Source organism: Rana temporaria, chromosome 3 (genome assembly GCF_905171775.1).
Source record: "Rana temporaria chromosome 3, aRanTem1.1, whole genome shotgun sequence".
Lineage (NCBI taxonomy): Eukaryota > Metazoa > Chordata > Amphibia > Anura > Ranidae > Rana > Rana temporaria.
This window is the reverse complement of record NC_053491.1, coordinates 60,191,905-60,213,135: the sequence shown is the minus strand read 5'-3', so window position 1 is coordinate 60,213,135 and position 21,231 is coordinate 60,191,905. Positions and strand designations below refer to the sequence as shown.

Genomic DNA, 21,231 nt, shown 5'->3' with positions numbered 1-21,231 from the left:
CGGACGTAAACGACGTAACTCCCGATTCGCGGACGACTTACGCAAACGACGTAAAAAATTCGAACCTCGCGGCGGGAACGGCGGCCATACTTTAACATTGTTATTCCACCTCATAGGTGGAATAACTTTAGGCCGCCTAAGGCCTTACGGAAACTACGTTAATCGACTGTGGCAGGCTCGCGTACGTTCGGGAATCGTCGTAAAAGCTCATTTACATAATCTACGCCGGCCGCAATGGAAGCGCCACCTAGCGGTCAGCCTAAACATTGCAATCTAAGATAGGACGGCGCAAGCCGTCCTATCTTAGATATGTTTAAGTGTATCTCTGTTAGAGAATACACTTAAACAAACGCCGGCGTAGATTCAGAGTTAGGTCAGCTTATCTACTGATAAGCCGGCCTAACTCTTTGTGAATCTACCTATGTGTGATCAGAGTCGTTTACATACACTTGCAAACAACAAAATTGAGAACTGTCCGTGATAATCTTTTATTTGCACTAAGGCCTGGTTCACACTAGTGCAATTTCAGTTGCGACTTGAGTTGCAGAGAATTGCATGACAAGCAAAGTCACATTATTTTCAACGGTACCTGTTTTATATCAATGCGACTCCATGTGATGCAACTTTGGAAAAGGTTCCTGTGCTACTTTGGTGCAATTCACAGTGTGATTTAGCCTCATAGATTATGCAAACCATATCTAAATTACAACAAAAGTCGCACTGCAAATGGAGTCAAAACCGCATCACAGTAAACCGAGCCTAACAGCTAAACTTTCAGGACAGGCTTCTGGGGTGTTCCCCTGGGGTGTTTGGTAAGTACTACTGCAATGAAATGTTGGAAATATTTGCATTAGAGGCTCTTAAAACTTGGTCAGATCTTTATCTGTTTTTATCATAATAACATTTAAAAAAAATGCCAGATTAAACAAATGTCAGAAATGTCTTATTACTTGCCATATCATTAAAGACAAATTTTTTTTTTTTTTTTTGAAAAGCCTATGGCGTGTGAACACACCCAAAAAACTCCACCCGGTGCAGAAAAAATGTGCACACACATAAAGAGTGTTCACAAAAACGTGCAGACGGGTGCAACGTCAAGTGGTCCTCCTGTGAAAAGGGACCCAAACCCTGATCCCCCGGGGCGTTAGGCTCCAGACGGGGACTGAGGTACTGTGGTCCGAGCAACCGAAGCCGACACGGACCCAACTTCCTCGGAGGGACTGCCGAAACAGAACCCTCCCAGTACTAGGTGGGGCTCCCCCGAAGGGAGACCCCATGAGAGCAGGCGAACTAAGCCAGAAGGCCATGTCCACCCACTCCCAAGACGACGAGGACCCGCACCCTACTAATCACACAGTGAGACAAAACGTGCACAACAAAAAAAAAAGACAAAAAAGTGACAAACACAGGCTTAAATAAAATAAAGTGGGGGAAGGGATAGTGGAGAGGAGAGTGAAAGAAGTGGCCATTGTGGTGAAACAATGACCAGGCCCTCCGGCCAGGAATAAAAAATTCCTCCGGTCCTAGCCAAAAGGCCCGGCCCAGGAGGCAGGTGCTAAAAAAAGCGTGTATCTGGTGCAGTGACCGTGGTATCCTTCAATCAATGTGTCCCTCACACACAGTGATCTTCAGATACCCCTGGACTGCCACTCCAGGGGCACATGCACCATAGGCTTTTCGTTCCATATCCGACCCCCCGACCGGCCAGTGCAGCCCTCCACCCCTGCCAGCCAACCCGGCGGATTTGCACGGCTCTGCCCCGTCATATCCCAGGGCATTACCAGCTCCTCCTACCGGATCGCTGACAGAGATAGCACTTACACCAGCCAGCCAGAAGGCCAGACTAGAACTCGGCAAAAAGACCAAGACCAAGCGCAGCACCCATCCCCACCAGGAGCACCCTTCCAGATGGCTCAGACTCAACCATGGGCCGGCCCCCAGTATTCTGTCGGGCAGCACAGCGTAGTCCCTGCTGAAACCATCCTTCCAGGTGCAATGACGTCATTGGATTGCGTCCACCCTCCCCATGTAGGAGGTGCTTCAGCGCTCCGCTGACAACTGATAAGGACAGATACCACACCCAGTCCCAGCCAAAAGGCCGAGAAGCGGCAGGGAAGACAACCACGATCAGCACGGCCTAGAGTGTGCAATAGCCGTGCCTCGCCCTGGGAGAACATTTAAGACAAATGGTTTATAAATAGTCATTAATGGAAAAATAATTAGAAAATTCTGAATGAAATCCTAAAAAAAGGGCTATTTTGGCCCAGGTGTTCTAGTCAGTGAGATGAGGTTAGAGGTGTTCAAGGGTGTTCAACATTCGTTATTGAGTCTGCTCTTCTATTAAAATGTGATCAGGTTGTCCTTGAAATAAAATCCTAGGGTGAATTTAACCACTTAAGCCCTGGACCATTTGGCTGACCAAAGACCAGAGGACTTTTTTGCGATTCGGCATTGCGTTGCTTTAACTGACAATTGCGCGGCCGTGCGGCATGGTTTCCAAACAAAATTATGTCCTTTTTTTTGCCACAAATAGAGCTTTCTTTTGGTGGTATTTGATCACCTCTGCGGTTTTTATTTTTTGCGCTATAAACAAAAATAGATGAAAACTTAAAAAAAAATGCAATATTTTTACATTTTTGCTGTAATAAATATCCCCCAAAAATATATAAAAAATACTTTTTTATTGCTCAGTTTAGGCCAATACGTATTCTTCTACATATTTTTGGTAAAAAAAATTGCAATAGGAGCATATTGATTGGTTTGCGCAAAAGTTATAGCTTCTACAAAATAGGGGATAGATTTATGGCATTTTTATTATTATTATTTTTTACTAGTAATGGTGGCGATCAGCAATTTTTATCATGACTGCGACATAATGGCGGACACATCGGACAATTTTGACACCGTTTTGGGACCATTGTAATTTTTACAGCAATCAGTGCTATAAAAATGCACTGATTACTGTACAAATGACACTGGCAGTGAAGGGGTTAACCTGTAGGGGGCACTGAAGGGGTTAAGTGTGACCTAGGGAGTGCTTCAGTGACCTGTCACTAGGAAGGACGGGGAGATGTGTTTACACTTTACACTGACATCTCCCCGTTCTTCAGCTCTGTGACCCGATCGCGGGACACTGGCGGACATCGAGTCCGCGGGTCCCGCAGGTACGGTCACAGGGCTTGCGGCAGGGGCGTGCGCCCGCACGGCGGGACTTTTAAAGTGACGTATATATACGTTACTCTGCCCAGCCGTGCCATTCCGCCGGCATATATGTAAAGGAGCCGGTCGGGAACCGGTTGAAGGAGCTACATAAAAAAACACCAGACACCTCATCTATGTTTGAGTGTACATAATAAAACACATTGCAAAAAATGATGTTAATGCACCATTTCTCCCACTGACACCAACAATGGGGCACTATTTCTCCCACTGACACCAACAATGGGGCACCATTTCTCCCACTGACACCAACAATGGGGCACTATTCCTTAAACTTCTTTTGTAAATCAGGCCATATGTGTTTAGTTAGACCAGTGTTTCTCAACGCCAGCCATCAAGGCGCCCCAACAGGTCATGTTTTCAGGATTCCCCTGTGATGAAACAGCTGTGGTAATTACTAAGGCAGTGAAACTGATCAAATCACATGTGCAAAATAATGGAAAGCCTGTCAGAGGGAGGATCTGTGCTGATAATTAGCACATTGATACATCAGCTGCCAATCAGTGCCCATAAGCTGCCAGTCTGTGCCCCATCAAAACACCTATCAGTGCCAATCAAAGTGCCAATCAGTGCCCACAACAGTGTCAATCAGTGCCCATCTCAGTGCCCAGCAGTAACACCTGTCAGTACCTCATAATCAGTGCTGCCCATCAGTGCCATCTATTAGTGTCCATCAGTGCCACCTATCAGTGTCCATCAGTGCGCATCAATGCTGCCTGTCAGTGCCACCTGTCATTGCCCATGAGTGCTACCCAGGGCTTTTTTTCTCATAGAATAGATGCAGGAACTCCTCCCTTCCAAGTCACCCTTGGCTCCACCCCCTACCCACCTTCGAGCACCGTTCCTTGGTTCCACCCCTTATCCACCTCCCAGTACCACCCCTTTTAGAGAATACAGAAACGAGTATCATTTTGTATAGAATTTGTTAATGATAACAAGAAAGGCAAAAAAGCAACAATGGACACCCCAGCGACAATAGATCCACCCCAGAAACAATGGACTCCCAACAGCCAGCATCATTAGACCCTCCAGCAGCCAGCAGATCCCTCCCAGCAAAGATTGACCCCCTGCAACATAAGACCCACCCCCAGCAACAATAGACCCCCCTGTAAAAATAGATCCCCTCCAGCAACAATAAATTCCCCAGTAGCCATCATCAATAGATCCTCCAGCAGCCAGGAATAAAGACCCCTCCCTTAACAGTACATCCCTCCTAGCAATGACTGACCCCCCCTTCATCAACAATAGATTCCCCAGCAGCCATCATCAATAGACTCTCCATCACACCCCAGAACCTCTTTCCATTACATACATTCAGTACAAGAGGTGCCGGAACTGCGTTCCCCCGCGTTCCCGCTGAAAAAAAGCCCTGGTGCTACCTATCAGTGCCCATCAGTTCCACCTGTCAGTGTCCATCAGTGCCGCCTATCAGTGCCCATTAATTCTACATATCAGTGCCTCCTCATCAGTGCCCATCAGTGCCACCTGTCAGTGTCCATCAGTGCCGCCTATCAGTGCCCATCAATTCTACATATGAATGTCCATCAGTGCCACCTTATCAGTGCCAACTCATCAGTGCCCCTCAGTGCCACCTCATCAGTGCCCATCAGTGAAGGAGAAAACTAAATGTTATGACAAAAACTAAGAAAAATGTCAGGCTTCTTTCGTTTGTTTAGCAAAAAATAAAAATCCCAGAGGTGATCAAATACCACCAAAAGAAAGCTCTATTTATGGAAAGAAAATAAAAAAAATGTAGTTTGGGTACAGTGTTGCATGACCGTGCAATTGTCATTGAAAATGCGACAGCGCTGAAAGCTGAAAATTGTCCAGGGCAGGAAGGGGCGAGGTGCCCGGTATTGAAGTGGGCTAGCTAGCCTACAGTTTGTTTGCCTGCCAGTGTCCATTTGTCCTATAGGTGGCAGTATAAACCAAGGGCAAAAGACTTCTTGTGTTCCCCAATGGAGGAGAAAGAAATATTCTTATGAAGTACAGTATTTTATATCTTTTAGAAGCACTAACATAGGCTGTATCATAGCTCAGCTCTTTACAAGTCCAAATGTAATAATTAATAATAATAATTGAACAGCATGATAGCTTCTTTTCACTGGAACCATTAAAGCTAATAAGACCCTTCAGCTATTCAGTATTTTGCCACAAAGCGAGATGTAAAGATGTGTACTGTTGGAGATCCTTTTTAGAAATGGATTATAATTGAATTAATTTGATCTCAAGAGTTGTGTATATTATTACTATTTAATTTCACACAGTACATAATTTAGCTTGTGAACAATGGAGGGTTATGAGACGTAGAAAATGTTGGCTCTAATCGTGTGAAAGGGGCCTTCACATGTTGGGTTAATGGCATGTAATATTAGACCCGAAAGCTGAAAAAAGCCACTTGTGCCACAATCCGCGCCACTTTAAAATTACAAGCGACGTTAACAATTTTATACTACATCTTCAAAAAGCGCAGTCTAAGTGATTATCTGCTTAAATATTATATGGCAGCACCAATAAAGTTTAATGCAACCTATGATGACGGTCTTTTTGTAATCAGTTGAAGGTGGTAAATCATTTTTGTGATGAAGGGTCATATAGTGGATTGGAACATTTTTTACTGCAAAGAAATAAGTTAAGTGCCTGTATTGATTTCCCCACAGGCTCTCTGCAAGGATAACATTTACACAGCACTTCACTTTTTCGCTAAAGGACACGGAAAAAACAACGAGCCTATCAGAGGATACGTTCTTACCTTTGTGATTGCAATGGCCTTTATCCTGATTGGTTAGTTATGTTGTACATAGAACTTTATGTGAAAAATTACATATATGATTCAGTCAATAGCAATAACACAGTATTTATTCTGTATCACCGTAAAACAAAGTTTAACAGGTTTCGATCCTGCCAGAAGGTCTGTTTATTTTCAAATTATTTTATCAGGGTGAAAACTCTGTTCAGCAGGGAAATCATTGTAGTGTTGTGAGAAAAATGTGTATATCCAGGGCGCTCCAAGCATTTGAATCCTGACAGATAAAGTCTGTGGCCCGGATTCAGATACAAGATACGACGGCGTATCTCCTGATACGCCGTCGTATCTCTGAGTGCGGGCCGTCGTATATATGCGCTTGATTCAGAGAATCAGTTACGCATAGATTACCCTAAGATCCGACTGGTGTAAGTGTCTTACACCGTCGTATCTAAGGCCCCGTACACACGGGAGGATTTATCCGCGGATATGGTCCAGCGGACCGTTTCCACGGATAAATCCTCTCGAGGATTTGCGCGGATTTTGATGCGATGGAGTGTACTCACCATCAAATCGAAATCCGCGCCGAAATCCTCTGGTGATGACGTGTCGCGCCGTCGCCGCGATGATGACGCGGCGACGTGCGCAACGCAGTCATATAAGGAATTCCACGCATGCGTCGAATCATTACGACGCATGCGGGGGATCCCTTTGGACGGATTGATCCGGTGAGTCTGTACAGACCAGCGGATCAATCCGTTGGGATGGATTCCAGCGGATAGATTTGAAGACATGTCTTCAAATATTTATCTGCTGGAAATCCATCGCATGGGAGAAAAATCCGCGGAAACAGATCCGCTGGATTGTACACACCATAGAATCTATCCGCTGAAAGCCATTCGCTGGGATTTTTCAGCGGATGGATTCTATCGTGTGTATGGGGCCTTAGGCTGCATATTTACTCTGGCCGCTAGGTGGCGCTTCCATATAGTTACGCGTAAAATATGCTAATTAGGTATTTACGCCGATTCAGAAACGTACGTCCCGCCAGCGCATTTTTTACGTCGTTTACGTTAGGCTTTTTTCGGCGTATAATTACCCCTGCTATATGAGGCGTAGCTAATGTTAAGTAGTCGTTCCCGCGCCGAGTTTTGAAAATTTTACGTCGTTTGCGTAAGTCGTTCGCGAATAGGGCTTTGCGCAAGTTACGTTCACGTCGATACCAATGAGGCTTTGTGGCGTAATTTCGAGCATGTGCACTGGGATTTTTTCACGAACGGCGCATTCGTCGTTCACAAAAAACGTCAAGTGAAATTTAAATAAAACACGCCCCCAACATCCCCATTTGAATTAGGCGGGCTTACGCCGCCACACATACGTTATGCCGCCGTAAATAAGGGCGCAAGTTCTTTCTGCATACGGAACTTGCGCCCAAAGTTCCGGCGCCGTAACGTATCTGAGATACGTTACGCCAGCAGAAAGATCCGCTGATCTTTCTGAATCTGGCCCTGTGTTGGAGAGGGTAGCAAATCTTCACACACTTTAGGCAGCACTCTGGGAGACAAGCAATCTCTAATGCAGGGGTCTCCAAACTGCGGCCCGAGGGCCAGATGTGGCCCTTTGCTAGCCTTTATCTGGGCCCTTGGGGCACTATTCCTCCAACTGATATGAGGCATTATTTCTCCCACTGACACCTACAAGGGGGCACTATTTCTTCTACTGATGCCAATGATGGGATACTATTCCTCCCACTGATAGGGGCCCTACTCCTCCTCCTACTAACCACCAACCCTGAGGCCATATTTATTCTCACTAGTGCTGGGCCCGGGACATTTTCTGCCCCCACTGGCCACAATCCGGCCCTCCTAAAGTCTGAAGGACAATAAACTGGCCCTTTGTTTGAAAAGTTTGGAGACCCCTGCTCTAATGGAAACAGAAAAACAAACAAGGCGCCTCTAAGTGCAGAAGTATAAAACTTTTAATATCCCCTAAAGGGGTTAAAAACACTTACAAGATAGTGGATGAAACAGGCATGTAGCAGGTAAGTGCGTCCAGGAGATGTTCCAGTGGCAGGGCAGTCCCAGTCTGTAATAGTAAAGCTTCCAGGGAAGTCCACGAGATAACAGCCGACTTGTGCTGTGAATGTTCAGAGTACACAATAATGCTGGAGCCTGGGGATGATGTCAGAGGACGCGAGACAGAAACCAGCATGGAACACAAACAGGAAGTGGACAGGAAATGTGTCATTGAGGTGGGACGCGTTTCGGAACAGCTCATTGGTTCCTTCTTCAGCCAGTGACGAGGTCAGTGAGGGGTGTGGCCTTACAGGAAGGGGTCGGTCATATTTAAATTAGGGGGTGCACAAGTTTAGTCAGGCCTAGGGCAGCACAAAACCTAAATACACTACTGCCTGTAGGCATGTGGTTACAGAAGGACTTTAGAGTGGTTGTAACCCTTTACATATACCCAGTGAAGTGACTGGCCTCAGGTGATACACAGAAATTAAACAAATCTTCCTACATAAGTTGTACCTGTTTATCTGCTGCATTCTCTTCTCTACAGCCTTCTAAACACACAGATCAAAGGCTATTTATTAGCTCCAGCAGGCAGGGAGCGAGGATCTGAGGTCACATACTGCATTTCATAGAGTGTGGAGCTGAGTGACTTGGGGGGGGGGGGTTCAATGGGGGGAAAGGGCACACCTCCTCTACACAGTCTCATAGGGAAGCATGCAAAGGGGGGCGGGGCTGTCAACCACTTTAAGTTAGCAACAGCCAACTAACTAAGCACAGTAGGAGTGATTACCTTTGGAAATATCTAACTATGTCTTCCCTTTAATGTCTCTATAATAAGGAAGATAGACCAAGGGACAGTTGGATATAGGACTTTGTCCTGTAGATATAGCAGCCACAATCATCACCGATTCTATTCACAGAGGTGCTTTTATTCCGAATTCAGGGTTATAGCAGATGACAGGATACAACAGATGAATAGGTTGTGGTACTTATGCAGTCAAAAGATGATATTGTCTGTAGCTTACTATGCAGAATACATGAGCCCTGCTACATGTGGCCTGTTAGCTTCAGCAATGACAGAGGAAATACAATCTCAGGAAGAAGGGGTGGAGCATGTCATACAAAGGAAGTGTGTCATACATCAGAGACAGGACGTGGAAAAAGCAAGTACATTGCCACAGAACGTCACTAGATGGCAGCATGTGAACTAAACATAACGTCCATAGAAAAATGGTTCAGAGAAACAATATATATATAAATGCTATGCCCCATTGGGGTGGCACAGACACTTTCATGTTAAAAGAATCCTGCATGTGCCTAAACTGGGAATTTGTGCAAATATGTATTTGTTTTTTGTTAAAAAAAAAAAAAGCTTGCTATAATTTTTTTTTACTAATCATCATAAATAAATAGATTCTTTATGCATTTATTATGTGATTGCAACCTTTTAAGTGAATGTTCGTTTAGCTTGGTAAATAAAGTAAATCTGTGTTCACAATGAATACCCAATTATGCGCAAATAAAAATAATTTTTACTTGCATGTAACGGGATGACTGAAGTAAACCTTGCTGTAGCTTTTTCTCTAGTTGAACATTCACTTTGTAAACTGAAAGTGTTACTGAACCCAGGACCCTGCATTCACTATATCTGGTCTCCCACAGTACACAGAACATGTGTCTGGTTAAAGCCTGTAGGAGGAGTTTTCATTCTGCTCTGACTCTGTGTGACCCCTTATGCTCTGGACAGTGCTGATTGGCTCTGTGCTGATCACGTGCCCCCTCTCTAAAAAAAAAACACCTCTCTAGCAATACACTTTAAACTGAGCATGTGCAGAGTGCCCCCTTTGTGCTATCAGGAGATGGATTGTGCACAGTGGAAGAAGGGGAGGATCAGAGAAGACAGAATCAAACAGCCTTTTTACACAATGCAAAGAATTAACAACTTAGGTTCCACAGTGAGTATAACAAGCATGCTTTACTGAATATACAGACTGATTTTACTGTTGTGAGTTTAGTAACACTTAAACATTCAGTTTGCTAAGAGAACTCTTTCAATTCCTTCTAAACAGCAGCCCCAGTGAGTTTACATTGGATTTGGTGTGGCTCACATGCTATGCTGTACATAAAGTGCCAGATTTAACATGTTCCTTTGTTTTTTTTATTACAGCTGAACTGAACACCATTGCCCCCATCATCTCTAACTTTTTCTTGGCCTCGTATGCTTTGATCAATTTCTCCTGCTTCCATGCTTCATTTGCAAAATCTCCAGGTCAGTATAATCCACATGTACAGGATTGGCCTTTGGTTCTAGTGAGCCTTGTGCAAAATAATACTACAGTACATAGAGAAAAGAAAACACATTTCTTCACTGTGCTTGTAAGTGTTGTTATTGAGGGTCTGTTTTGCACTTTTAAGATTCAGGGTTTGCCAATATTTATGTATTTATTACAGGTACTTAATAGCGCTGTCAATTTACGCAGCACTTTACATATCAGTATATTGCACATTCACCCCATATGAGCTGCTGAGTATTGTGACCACGTGTCACCCTGCCCAGCCCGGCATTCACCTCTCAGACACTCCGAGACATGGAACAGTACATGTACTTTGTATTTGTGCTTTTATTGAGGGGATTTAACTTGGATGGGGTAAGGGAAGTATTGGATGCCCATTAGAATTAGTAGAACTTGCTTAGGACAATTATATACACTCCGATATATAAACTCCATTTCTCCTCCTGCACATTGCTTCCTCTCTAATCTTCACTCCTTTCACCTCCTGCACATTGCTTCCTCTCTAACCTTCACCCCCTTCTCCTCCTGCGTATTGCTTCCTCTCTAATCTTCACTCCTTTCACCTCCTGCACATTGCTTCCTCTTTAACCTTCACCCCCTTCTCCTCCTGCGTATTGCTTCCTCTCTAATCTTCAGGCACAGCTAGCACAAAGTGGTTAGGCCTGACACTGGCTCCGCCAGGCCTTAGCAATTGCCCTTTGTGGGCAGGGACCGTGGGCCCCTATAATGTAGCAAAAAATAGAAAAGTCCCTGTGGCTACTTCTCTTAGTACCACCTCTTCAGGCCCTGCCAGCCCTCCTGGCTGCAGCTTCCCTTCTCCACTGCCCATGACACCACAGTCCACTCCTCTGGTTCTGCACCCACCCCAGACTGCATTCTCCCAGTCCTCTTAGGCATGCCTCCCCAGTCCTCTAAGGCCTGTGCATGTCACTCACCAGCCCTAATGGTTGCAACCAGTTATTCCTCGCCTTGGAGACTTGCCCGGCAGTGCTCTCTCCTGCTGTCCTCTCTTGCTCCTCCTGTGCCTCCCGTCCATGATTTCTTGAAGGGTCCCATCAGCACCCGAGCCCAGGCCCAAGGTCACTCCCCCCAGACTGGGGAGCTCCCTCAAAGGCCCTATACAGACTAGCACTCCATCTCCAGCTCTTCCACCCAAATAATTCCTCCCCAGCTGGGCTGACCCGGGTATTGAAGGAGGCCTGCCCCCTGCCAATCGAAGTTGGGGATTGGTCAAGGCTCCACCTCCTCTCCATCCTCTCTTTATAGAAAGTACTAGAAGATTCTAGAAAGAAGTAGGAGGTCCTAGTAACACCACCTGTGAGTCACCCAGCACTACAATAAGCCACTCCCAGCCCAGATAAAAATACACACCCAGACTTGGGTACCAGCCAAGCCTGGAAATTTACCTACACTAAACAAACTCACTAGCACACTAGAGGATGCTACACATACACATACTAGGGCTAATTTAGACGGGAGCCAATGAACCTACCAGCATATCTTTGGAGGGTGGGAGAAAACTGGAGAAGCTGGAGGAAACCCACGCAGGCACAGGGAGAACAGGCAGGCAGTGATGTGGTTGGAATGCAAACCGACAGCCCCAGTGCTGCTAGGCAGAAGTGCTAACCACTGTGCTTCCCCATGTTTCTTTTATGGGTCCCTGGAAATACATAAACTTACAACGCTACATTCCTATGTGTATTATCTGTAATAGCCAGTAGCAGGCTTACAGGTAATTCCTGTAGCATACCACTCAAGACTTTACCAGTGGAGGGGGTTTGTTCTCTTTGTCAAGTTTTAATTGTTGTCTGTGTACACTTAGGGACATTTGTAAATGCTTTCTATCCTGGTGGCCAATGGTCACCAGGACAGGAATTGAGTACAAATCTTCCCAATACATACACACAAGGAATCCTCAAATATGTCGTGCAGTATCAGCAGCTGTTTATTTAGTTCGAAAAGTACAGTGTACATAAAAAGAATCTGGACGCGTTTCGCAACTCTCATGTAATTCTCTAGAGGTGCAAAACACGTCAAATTCTTTACATGATGCTGATTGTACATTGTGCTCTTTGAACAAAATAAACACCCATCGATGCTGCAAGATTTATTAAAGGATTCCTTGTGTTTGTTTGTATTTGTAGGTAAAGAGACCTGGCAAGAAGTGTTAATTTTGTCGACTAAAATATTTTCGTAGTCTAAATTAATAAAATTGTAGTCAATTAAAATACGTCTAAAACTAAAACAATTCAGATGACTAAAATACGACTAAAACTAATATGACATTTTAGTCAAAAGACTATGACTAAAACTAAATGGAGATTATATCACAACGGCTAAATTTGTGTCTGTAGTGCATGTTCATACCTTAATACCATAAATAATAAACATGTTATTCGATTTTTACTCCAGGAGTATATCATGTTTGGCAGTTCTAAAGAAATTGTGCATTAAAATTTAACTAAACCCATTTGATTTTAGTTGATTAAAATGTCCTGAAGATTTTAGTCGACTTAAATACGACTAAAACTAAAATTACATTTTTAGTCAAAAGACTATGACTAAATCAAAATTTTATGTCAAACTTAACACTGCTGGCAAGATCTGAGCCACCATTGAAGCTGAGTGGCGGCTGGTGTTTTTTTGTTTTGGGGGGTGGCAAACAACTCCCCCATGGCACCTCGAACCCCCTCCCCCCTTGCTGTCTGCCGGTTCACTTACCCTATCTAGGCGGTGGGCACATCAGGCAGTGGCGGGGATCGGGGGGCATCGATGGGCACATCGGGCAGCGGGAGGGATCAGGGCATCGGTGGGCACATCAGGCAGCGGCGAGGATCGGGACATCGGCGGACATCAGGCTGCAGCGGGCTTCGGGCAGCGGCTCCTGTGTCTTCTCCTCCTCGCTTCCGCTGTGCGTCTCCTCCCCTCCTCCTAGGTATCCAATCAGTCCTTTCAGCCAACTGGGTGATGGGTATCAGACCCGCTTCCCGATCGGCCGGGAGGAGGATCAGTGTTGCAACAGCAAATATTTATTCACTGTTGTAACACCTGGGTGGGCAAATGGCGCAATGCTCTGTGCCACAAGCCCACACTATTTTGAAGCCTATTAGAGCCTCTGGCTATTACCAGGTGCTTAAAAAAATAACCCCCACCACTGTAATTCATGCGCCCGGCGTCCTGAAAGGGGCCGGACACATGAATAGTGGGTAGCAGCCATAGATTATAGAGCATTAATTAGGCGGCCGTGGATAGAGGGGGCAGCGCCCGGGCGTCCCTAATGGACGGGCTGCCACTGCTTCCCAGTGACAACAAAAACAGTAATAAAATCCTGACAGAGGCTCTAACCCTTTCCAATGCTATCCAAATCTACAGCAAAACTTTGGGCTGGAATTCAGCTCAGCTGTAGCAAAATACGTTATTGTTGTATGAAGGTGTCGCATTGTCAGATATGGCGGCGCAATAATTGGTCAGAGAAGCCCACCGCAGTTTTAAATCAGATTAGAATAAATAGCCACATTCCAAATATAGAAATATGACGACTACAGTATATTGCACATTATTTCAGGGTATTTAATTTTACAGTGCTGAAAAAAAAAAAACATTGGCCCAGATTCATGTACGACTTGCCCATTTCTTACGGAGGCGCAGTGTACCGTTTTAACACTGCACCTCCGTAAATTTCCTGCACTACGCTTGATTCACGGAGCAGTAGCTCCGTAAATTGCGTGGGCGCTCCTGAAAAATGCCCAGCGTAAGAGTGCGCAATTTAAATGATCCCATAGGGGGCGTGGATCATTTAAATTAGGCGCGTTCCCGCACCGAACGTAGTGCGCATGCTCCGTCGGGAAACTTTCCCGACGTGCATTGCAGTAAATGACGTCGCAAGGACGTCATTTACTTCAAAGTGAACGTGAATGGCGTCCAAAAACGCGACGCGGGAACGACGGGTATACAGGGAGTGCAGAATTATTAGGCAAGTTGTATTTTTGAGGATTAATTTTATTATTGAACAACAACCATGTTCTCAATGAACCCAAAAAACTCATTAATATCAAAGCCGAATATTTTTGGAAGTAGTTTTTAGTTTGTTTTTAGTTTTAGCTATTTTAGGGGGATATCTGTGTGTGCAGGTGACTATTACTGTGCATAATTATTAGGCAACTTAACAAAAAACAAATATATACCCATTTCAATTATTTATTTTTACCAGTGAAACCAATATAACATCTCAACATTCACAAATATACATTTCTGACATTCAAAAACAAAACAAAAACAAATCAGTGACCAATATAGCCACCTTTCTTTGCAACGACACTCAAAAGCCTGCCATCCATGGATTCTGTCAGTGTTTTGATCTGTTCACCATCAACATTGCGTGCAGCAGCAACCGCAGCCTCCCAGACACTGTTCAGAGAGGTGTACTGTTTTCCCTCCTTGTAAATCTCACATTTGATGATGGACCACAGGTTCTCAATGGGGTTCAGATCAGGTGAACAAGGAGGCCATGTCATTAGTTTTTCTTCTTTTATACCCTTTCTTGCCAGCCACGCTGTGGAGTACTTGGACGCGTGTGCTGGAGCATTGTCCTGCATGAAAATCATGTTTTTCTTGAAGGATGCAGACTTCTTCCTGTACCACTGCTTGAAGAAGGTGTCTTCCAGAAACTGGCATTAGGACTGGGAGTTGAGCTTGACTCCATCCTCAACCCGAAAAGGCCCCACAAGCTCATCTTTGATGATACCAGCCCAAACCAGTACTCCACCTCCACCTTGCTGGCGTCTGAGTCGGACTGGAGCTCTCTGCCCTTTACCAATCCAGCCACGGGCCCATCCACCTGGCCCATCAAGACTCACTCTCATTTCATCAGTCCATAAAACCTTAGAAAAATCAGTCTTGAGATATTTCTTGGCCCAGTCTTGACGTTTCAGCTTGTGTGTCTTGTTCAGTGGTGGTCGTCTTTCAGCCTTTCTTACCTTGGCCATGTCTCTGAGTATTGCACACCTTGTGCTTTTGGGCACTCCAGTGATGTTGCAGCTCTGAAATACGGCCAAACTGGTGGCAAGTGGCATCTTGGCAGCTGCACGCTTGACTTTTCTCAGTTCATGGGCAGTTATTTTGCGCCTTGGTTTTTCCACACGCTTCTTGCGACCCTGTTGACTATTTTGAATGAAACGCTTGATTGTTCGATGATCATGCTTCAGGAGCTTTGCAATTTTAAGAGTGCTGCATCCCTCTGCAAGATATCTCACTATTTTTTACTTTTCTGAGCCTGTCAAGTCCTTCTTTTGACCCATTTTGCCAAAGGAAAGGAAGTTGCCTAATAATTATGCACACCTGATATAGGGTGTTGATGTCATTAGACCACACCCCTTCTCATTACAGAGATTCACATAACCTAATATGCTTAATTGGTAGTAGGCTTTCGAGCCTATACAGCTTGGAGTAAGACAACATGCATAAAGAGGATGATGTGGTCAAAATACTAATTTGCCTAATAATTCTGCACTCCCTGTACGTAGCATTGGCTGCCCCTGCTAACAGCAGGGGCAGCCTTACGCAAAAACCGACGTATGCAAACGACGTAAACTGCGTACGCAGGGCGCGTGTACGGTTGTGAATCGGCGTTATTATGCAATTTGCATACTCTACGCTGACCACTACGGGAACGCCACCTAGCGGCCTGCGTAAGAATGCAGCCTAAGATATGACGGCATAAGAGCCTTATGCCAGGCATATCTTAGGCTGCAGTCGGCTTATCGAGGTTCCTGAATCAGGAGCATTCGATACGCCGGCGCAAGTAAGCAATTGCGCTGCGTAACTATGGTTACGCAGACGCAATTGCTCTCTGAATCTGGGCCAGTATTTATAAAAAAAACACTGCATGCTACTGAAAATACTTTATGAATGATAACTTGAATGTTAATAAGCGCAAAGGAGGAACTTCTGCCCAGAAACATACAATAAATAATGGCAGAGCACAAGCAGTAGTCAGCTGAGGGATCTGTCATTATCTAGCATCTCGCTGAACCTTGCCTGAGCGTTTATAGAATATGTAATGACAGGAATGCCAATATTCTTCTTACGAGCCGTATCTCTAAAAACACACATTTCTGCATCGTTTTATTGATTAGCTATATGAAATTATGACACAGTATTAACTAAGTCAGTAATAACAACCTGATATTTAATGGTGATATTGGCCAGAAACAAGCAGCTCAGGGATAAAGAGAATTAAAAAATACATTAGTCTGCAGTGCTTATTAAATGTCTAGAGCCAAGATTTTTTATGGTAAAAAGAGCGTGTTATATAGTAAAAAATCAGATATGCATCTAACAGGTCTTTAAAAAAGAAAAAAGAGAGAGAGAGAAAAAAATATACCCAGCGCAGTAATGCGTATGAACCAACTGAAATTCATCTTATATTGATCTGACTACAGTAACTTGAAATTTGTTTGGTTTCAAAGGTGTGCCTTTGATGTACAGTGGAACCTCGGATTGCGAGTAACACGGTTAATGAGCGTTACGCAATTCGAGCACTGTATTTTGAAAAATCCTAACTTGGTTTGCTTGTCTCGCAAAACAAGCAGGATTCAGGCCAAAGCGGTGTGCAGTACCGCGTTTGGCCTGAGGTGGGGGGGTGCCGGAGCCGAACGGTGGCGATCAGTTCGGAGCCGTTCGGAAAGACTCCAAAATACGCCATTCCCGAGCCTTTTGCGCAAACCAATCAATATACGCTTATTGCGATTTTTTTTTACCAAAAATATGTAGAAGAATACAGATCGGCCTAAACTGAGGAAAAAAATCGTTTTTTATATATATTTGTTTGGAGATATTTATTAAAGCAAAAAGTTAAAAATATTACATTTTTTTCAAAATTGTCGCTCTTTTTTTGTTTATAGCGCAAAAAATAAAAACTGCAGAGGTTCAATGTCCCACGACCGCGCAATTGTCAGTTAAAGCAACGCAGTGGCGAATAGCAAAAAATGGCCCGGTCATTGGGCAGCCAAATCTTCCGGGGCTGAAGTGGTTAACTGCAGTGGCCAGAAGTGTACAAATGTGGCAGCCGCAGCAGGAGTTATATGCCCTGTCATGGTTGGCGGGTATAGCACCTGCCATGCATGACCCAATCACTAAGGGTGCCGCTGCTGAATGCAACTAAGGGCTCATTCACAAGTGCAGCAGGCACTGCTGCTCCCCTGAAAAGCAATCTGAGTGTGTTTGATAGGTGGTGAGGGGGCAATATTTTGCCTCCTCACTACCTGATTAAAACCCATGCTTGCCATGCAATGCACGTGATTGCGACGTAGTAGTATGGCAATTAGAGGTTTAAATCTGGTGTGAGGAGGCGACACAGGGCATCAGTGATCTTTGACTTCTCCCGCTTTATAGCGTTTTTTGCCTTCCTCTGGATCAGCAAAGGAATAGAGGTCTCTGTATATGGAGGTTTTCTATTTATTTATTCAATTTTTCTATTGTTCGAATGGACTCAAATGGTATCTTTTCAACCTGACTAACAATGTAACTATATGTTGAAAAGTCGTAACTAATGTTCATATTATAAAATGATATTACTAGGAAAATGAAACATACATCGATTCTTGATAAATGCTACCTAAAATAGGAAGGAATAACTCCCTATATGTAAGGGTGTAAATCACCACATTAACATTTTGGAAAATATATATTTTTTTTAAACACGTTTGTTATTTTCATAGTGTGCAATCCAAAATCGTATAATAAAAATGCTTTTCTGTTTACCCAGGCTGGCGACCTGCATTCAAATATTACAACATGTGGGTGTCTTTGTTTGGAGCCATGCTCTGCTGTGGTGTAATGTTCGTCATCAACTGGTGGGCAGCTGTCATCACATATGGCATAGAGCTTTTTCTGTATATTTATGTGACATACAAGAAACCAGGTATAAGAGAATGAAAATAAGCCATATCTAATAGAAATGTTAAGAATAGAAATGTACCTAGTTGTTTGTTGGAGGGTACCATACTGCGGAAGCTGCATTTGCAACTCACTAGGCCATGGCAGGACACAAAGATAGCCAAGGACAAGCCTTCCTCCTCCCCTCCCCGAGTTCTATCCAGAAATATATGTACCACCTAAAGCTTACCCTTTACCCCTGAATCAGGAAACTGTACCAAGACAGTTAGAAAGAGTATGTTATAAAATCCTGCAGCTAATATACTAAGTAATAGACAATTGGTTATGATTTAGTACTAGTTATCCGTTCAATTTGTGTTAACAATTCAATTTGTAGCGGTCAGACAATTACAGAGCAAAGATGACCTTCGATCAGATAGATCTCAGATATTAGGATGCAGTCTGATCTTTGGAAATGGTGTACCTACCTACGCTACCCAAAAGACACAATAACCTACCAAAGCAGACATGGGCGTCCGCTGAAATTTTTTCAGAGGGGGGCACTTTGGCAGCGGCGATACACAGTTGCATTTTACCCTTTCTTCGACCGCTAGCGGGGGTTAAAAGCGCCCCCCCCCCACGTTAATATGGAAAAACACCCCACTGTGCCCCCTGCATCTTTCAATATCTCTTTGTCACTACTGTGTACCCCCTCTCCACAACTGCACCTCTGGACCCCTTTACATTACACAGCACCCCACAGCTCTGGACCCCTTTACATTACACAGCACCCCACAGCTCTGGACCCCTTTACATTACACAGCACCTCTGGACCCCTTTACATTACACAGCACTCTGCATCACTGGCCCCCTTTACATTACACAGCACCCTGCATCACTGGACCCCTTTACATTACACAGCACCCTGCATCACTGGACCCCTTTACATTACACAGCACCCTGCATCACTGGCCCCCTTTACATTACACAGCACCCTGCATCACTGGACCCCTTTACATTACACAGCACCCTGCATCACTGGACCCCTTTACATTACACAGCACCCTGCATCACTGGACCCCTTTACATTACACAGCACCCCTTTCCCTTGACTGAAACACTACACTATATCGACAGTATATTTATTTCAAGTCTAAAAGAGGAATCTTTTGGAATGAGGGACAAATGGATTTGATTCCAGAAGAGGGACAGGCACTCTAAATAAGGGACAACTAGAGGGGAGGGAAGCGCTGCAGTCACCGCTTAAATCGCCCCCAGGGCCAGTTCGGCCCTGCTCCTGGCTCTCCCTGGCGATTCCAGGGGGGCAAACGACCCCCCTTGCCCTATGGAGCGGACGCCCATGAAAGCAGACATCCTTGACACACCCATAATGTCTCAATTGATTTCTCTGTCTGACTTTCAGGAAACTCAGTGCTGTCAAAAGATCCTGAACCACCACCCCAAAACAAATCGATGGGCCATTGATAACTGCTGCATACTGAGATCAGACGGAAATTACCCAGTCAATTACCCAGACCAATGTTATCAGAATGAGCTAGTATCTATGGCTTTCTCCAGATAGCTATATCCAGTGCCGATCCTGACCTCCCTGGGGCCCTAAGCAAAATAACACAGCGGGGGGGGGGGGGACGCTGCTGACAGTGACATTTCACATTCCAGATTAAAGTTGAGAAGCCGGGGGAGGGAGTGTTCTGCTGTCGGAAATTACATCTTACATTAAAGTGAGAAGCAGGGGGTGCTGACTTCTTACCTCTTCTCCCATGCAGCCAGCGAGTTGAGAAGTGGGGTGAGAGGCCGAAAATGACTTCTCACCAGGCGGAGCCTCTAGTAATTGGGGGGCCCTCCACAGCTTTGCGGCGCCCTAAGCGGCTTGCATAGTGAATCTATAGGGCGGATCAACCCTGGCTATAGCGCTCACCCCCCCACTTATTTGCCTCAGTTTCTATCGCCGGGAAAACTGAGAACCTGCTCTTTAGCTTTTTCCCCCTACACACTGCCGGCTTAAAAACCGGCGGGAAAAAAGAGAACTGCCTCGTACACACGACTGGTTTTCCTGTCGGGAAAACTGCCATGACAGCTTTTGGCCGGGAAAACCGACCATGTTTATGCTTCATCGCAGTTTTCCCGACAGGAAAACCGCCAGGAATCCTGGCGGGAAAAATGAGAACATGTTCTCTTTTTTCCCGCCCGGAATCCTGGCGGGAAAAATTAGAACATGTTCTCTTTTTTCCCGCCAGGATTCCTGGCGTTTTTTAAGCCGGCAGTTTACCTATGGGGAAAACCTACGGTGGAGCATGCACACGGCCGAGTTTCCCGACCAAAGCTCTCATGGCAGTTTTCCTGCCGGGAAACCCGGCTTTGTGTAGGGGGAAAAACCTACTGAGCGGGTTTTCCCCTCGGTTTTCCTGGCTGACTTTTTACCGCCGGGAAAACCGATCGTGTGTACAAGGCATACATGTTCTGTCGGGAAAACTGCGATGAATCATACACACAGTGGGTTTTCCCAGCCAAAAACTTTCGTGGCAGTTTTCCTGATGGGAAAACCGTTTGTGTGTACAAGACGATAGAGTTATAGAAAAGGATGTCTTTAGACAATTATCTCTTCATTTTCCACTAGTAATAAACTTCAGTAACAGTTTTTTGTCTTCCTATGCAGATGTAAATTGGGGATCTTCAACACAAGCTCTTTACTACACAAATGCTTTAAACACTGCCTTGGAATTAAACATCATAGACGAGCATGTCAAAAATTTCAGGTACTTCCCAGAACTCATCACTGGATAGTCTACTCTGTCATTGTGAACCAGTATGTAAGTGTAATTTGTGTGTTTGTCTTTGCAGACCCCAGTGCTTGGTCTTAACTGGTGCACCAATGACAAGACCAGCCCTTTTGGATTTAGCTCACTCCTTCACCAGAAATATAGGAATCTGTGTATGCTGTGAAGTGTTTGTTGTAAGTAGAAAAGATTAAAGATGATGTTCTAGGCAGTTGTGAATGATAATGGCGTGACATAAGTAGACGCTGTAACAACTGGGCTAAGCAAAGAATATAAAAATGTAC

At 44.7% G+C, this 21,231-nt stretch overlaps 1 protein-coding gene across 3 annotated transcripts in view; it reads left to right on the top strand.

Moving 5' to 3' along the window:
- The window catches only part of SLC12A1 (solute carrier family 12 member 1), a 221,636-nt gene that overhangs the window by 95,064 nt on the left and 105,341 nt on the right, over positions 1–21,231 (top strand). For all 3 annotated transcript variants that reach the window (XM_040342655.1, XM_040342654.1, XM_040342656.1), the window contains exons 13-17: positions 5,880–6,003; positions 10,148–10,249; positions 18,040–18,195; positions 20,827–20,926; positions 21,012–21,123. In XM_040342655.1, coding sequence (XP_040198589.1) covers positions 5,880–6,003; positions 10,148–10,249; positions 18,040–18,195; positions 20,827–20,926; positions 21,012–21,123 — 594 coding nt within the window. The remainder of the gene's footprint in view (positions 1–5,879; positions 6,004–10,147; positions 10,250–18,039; positions 18,196–20,826; positions 20,927–21,011; positions 21,124–21,231) is intronic.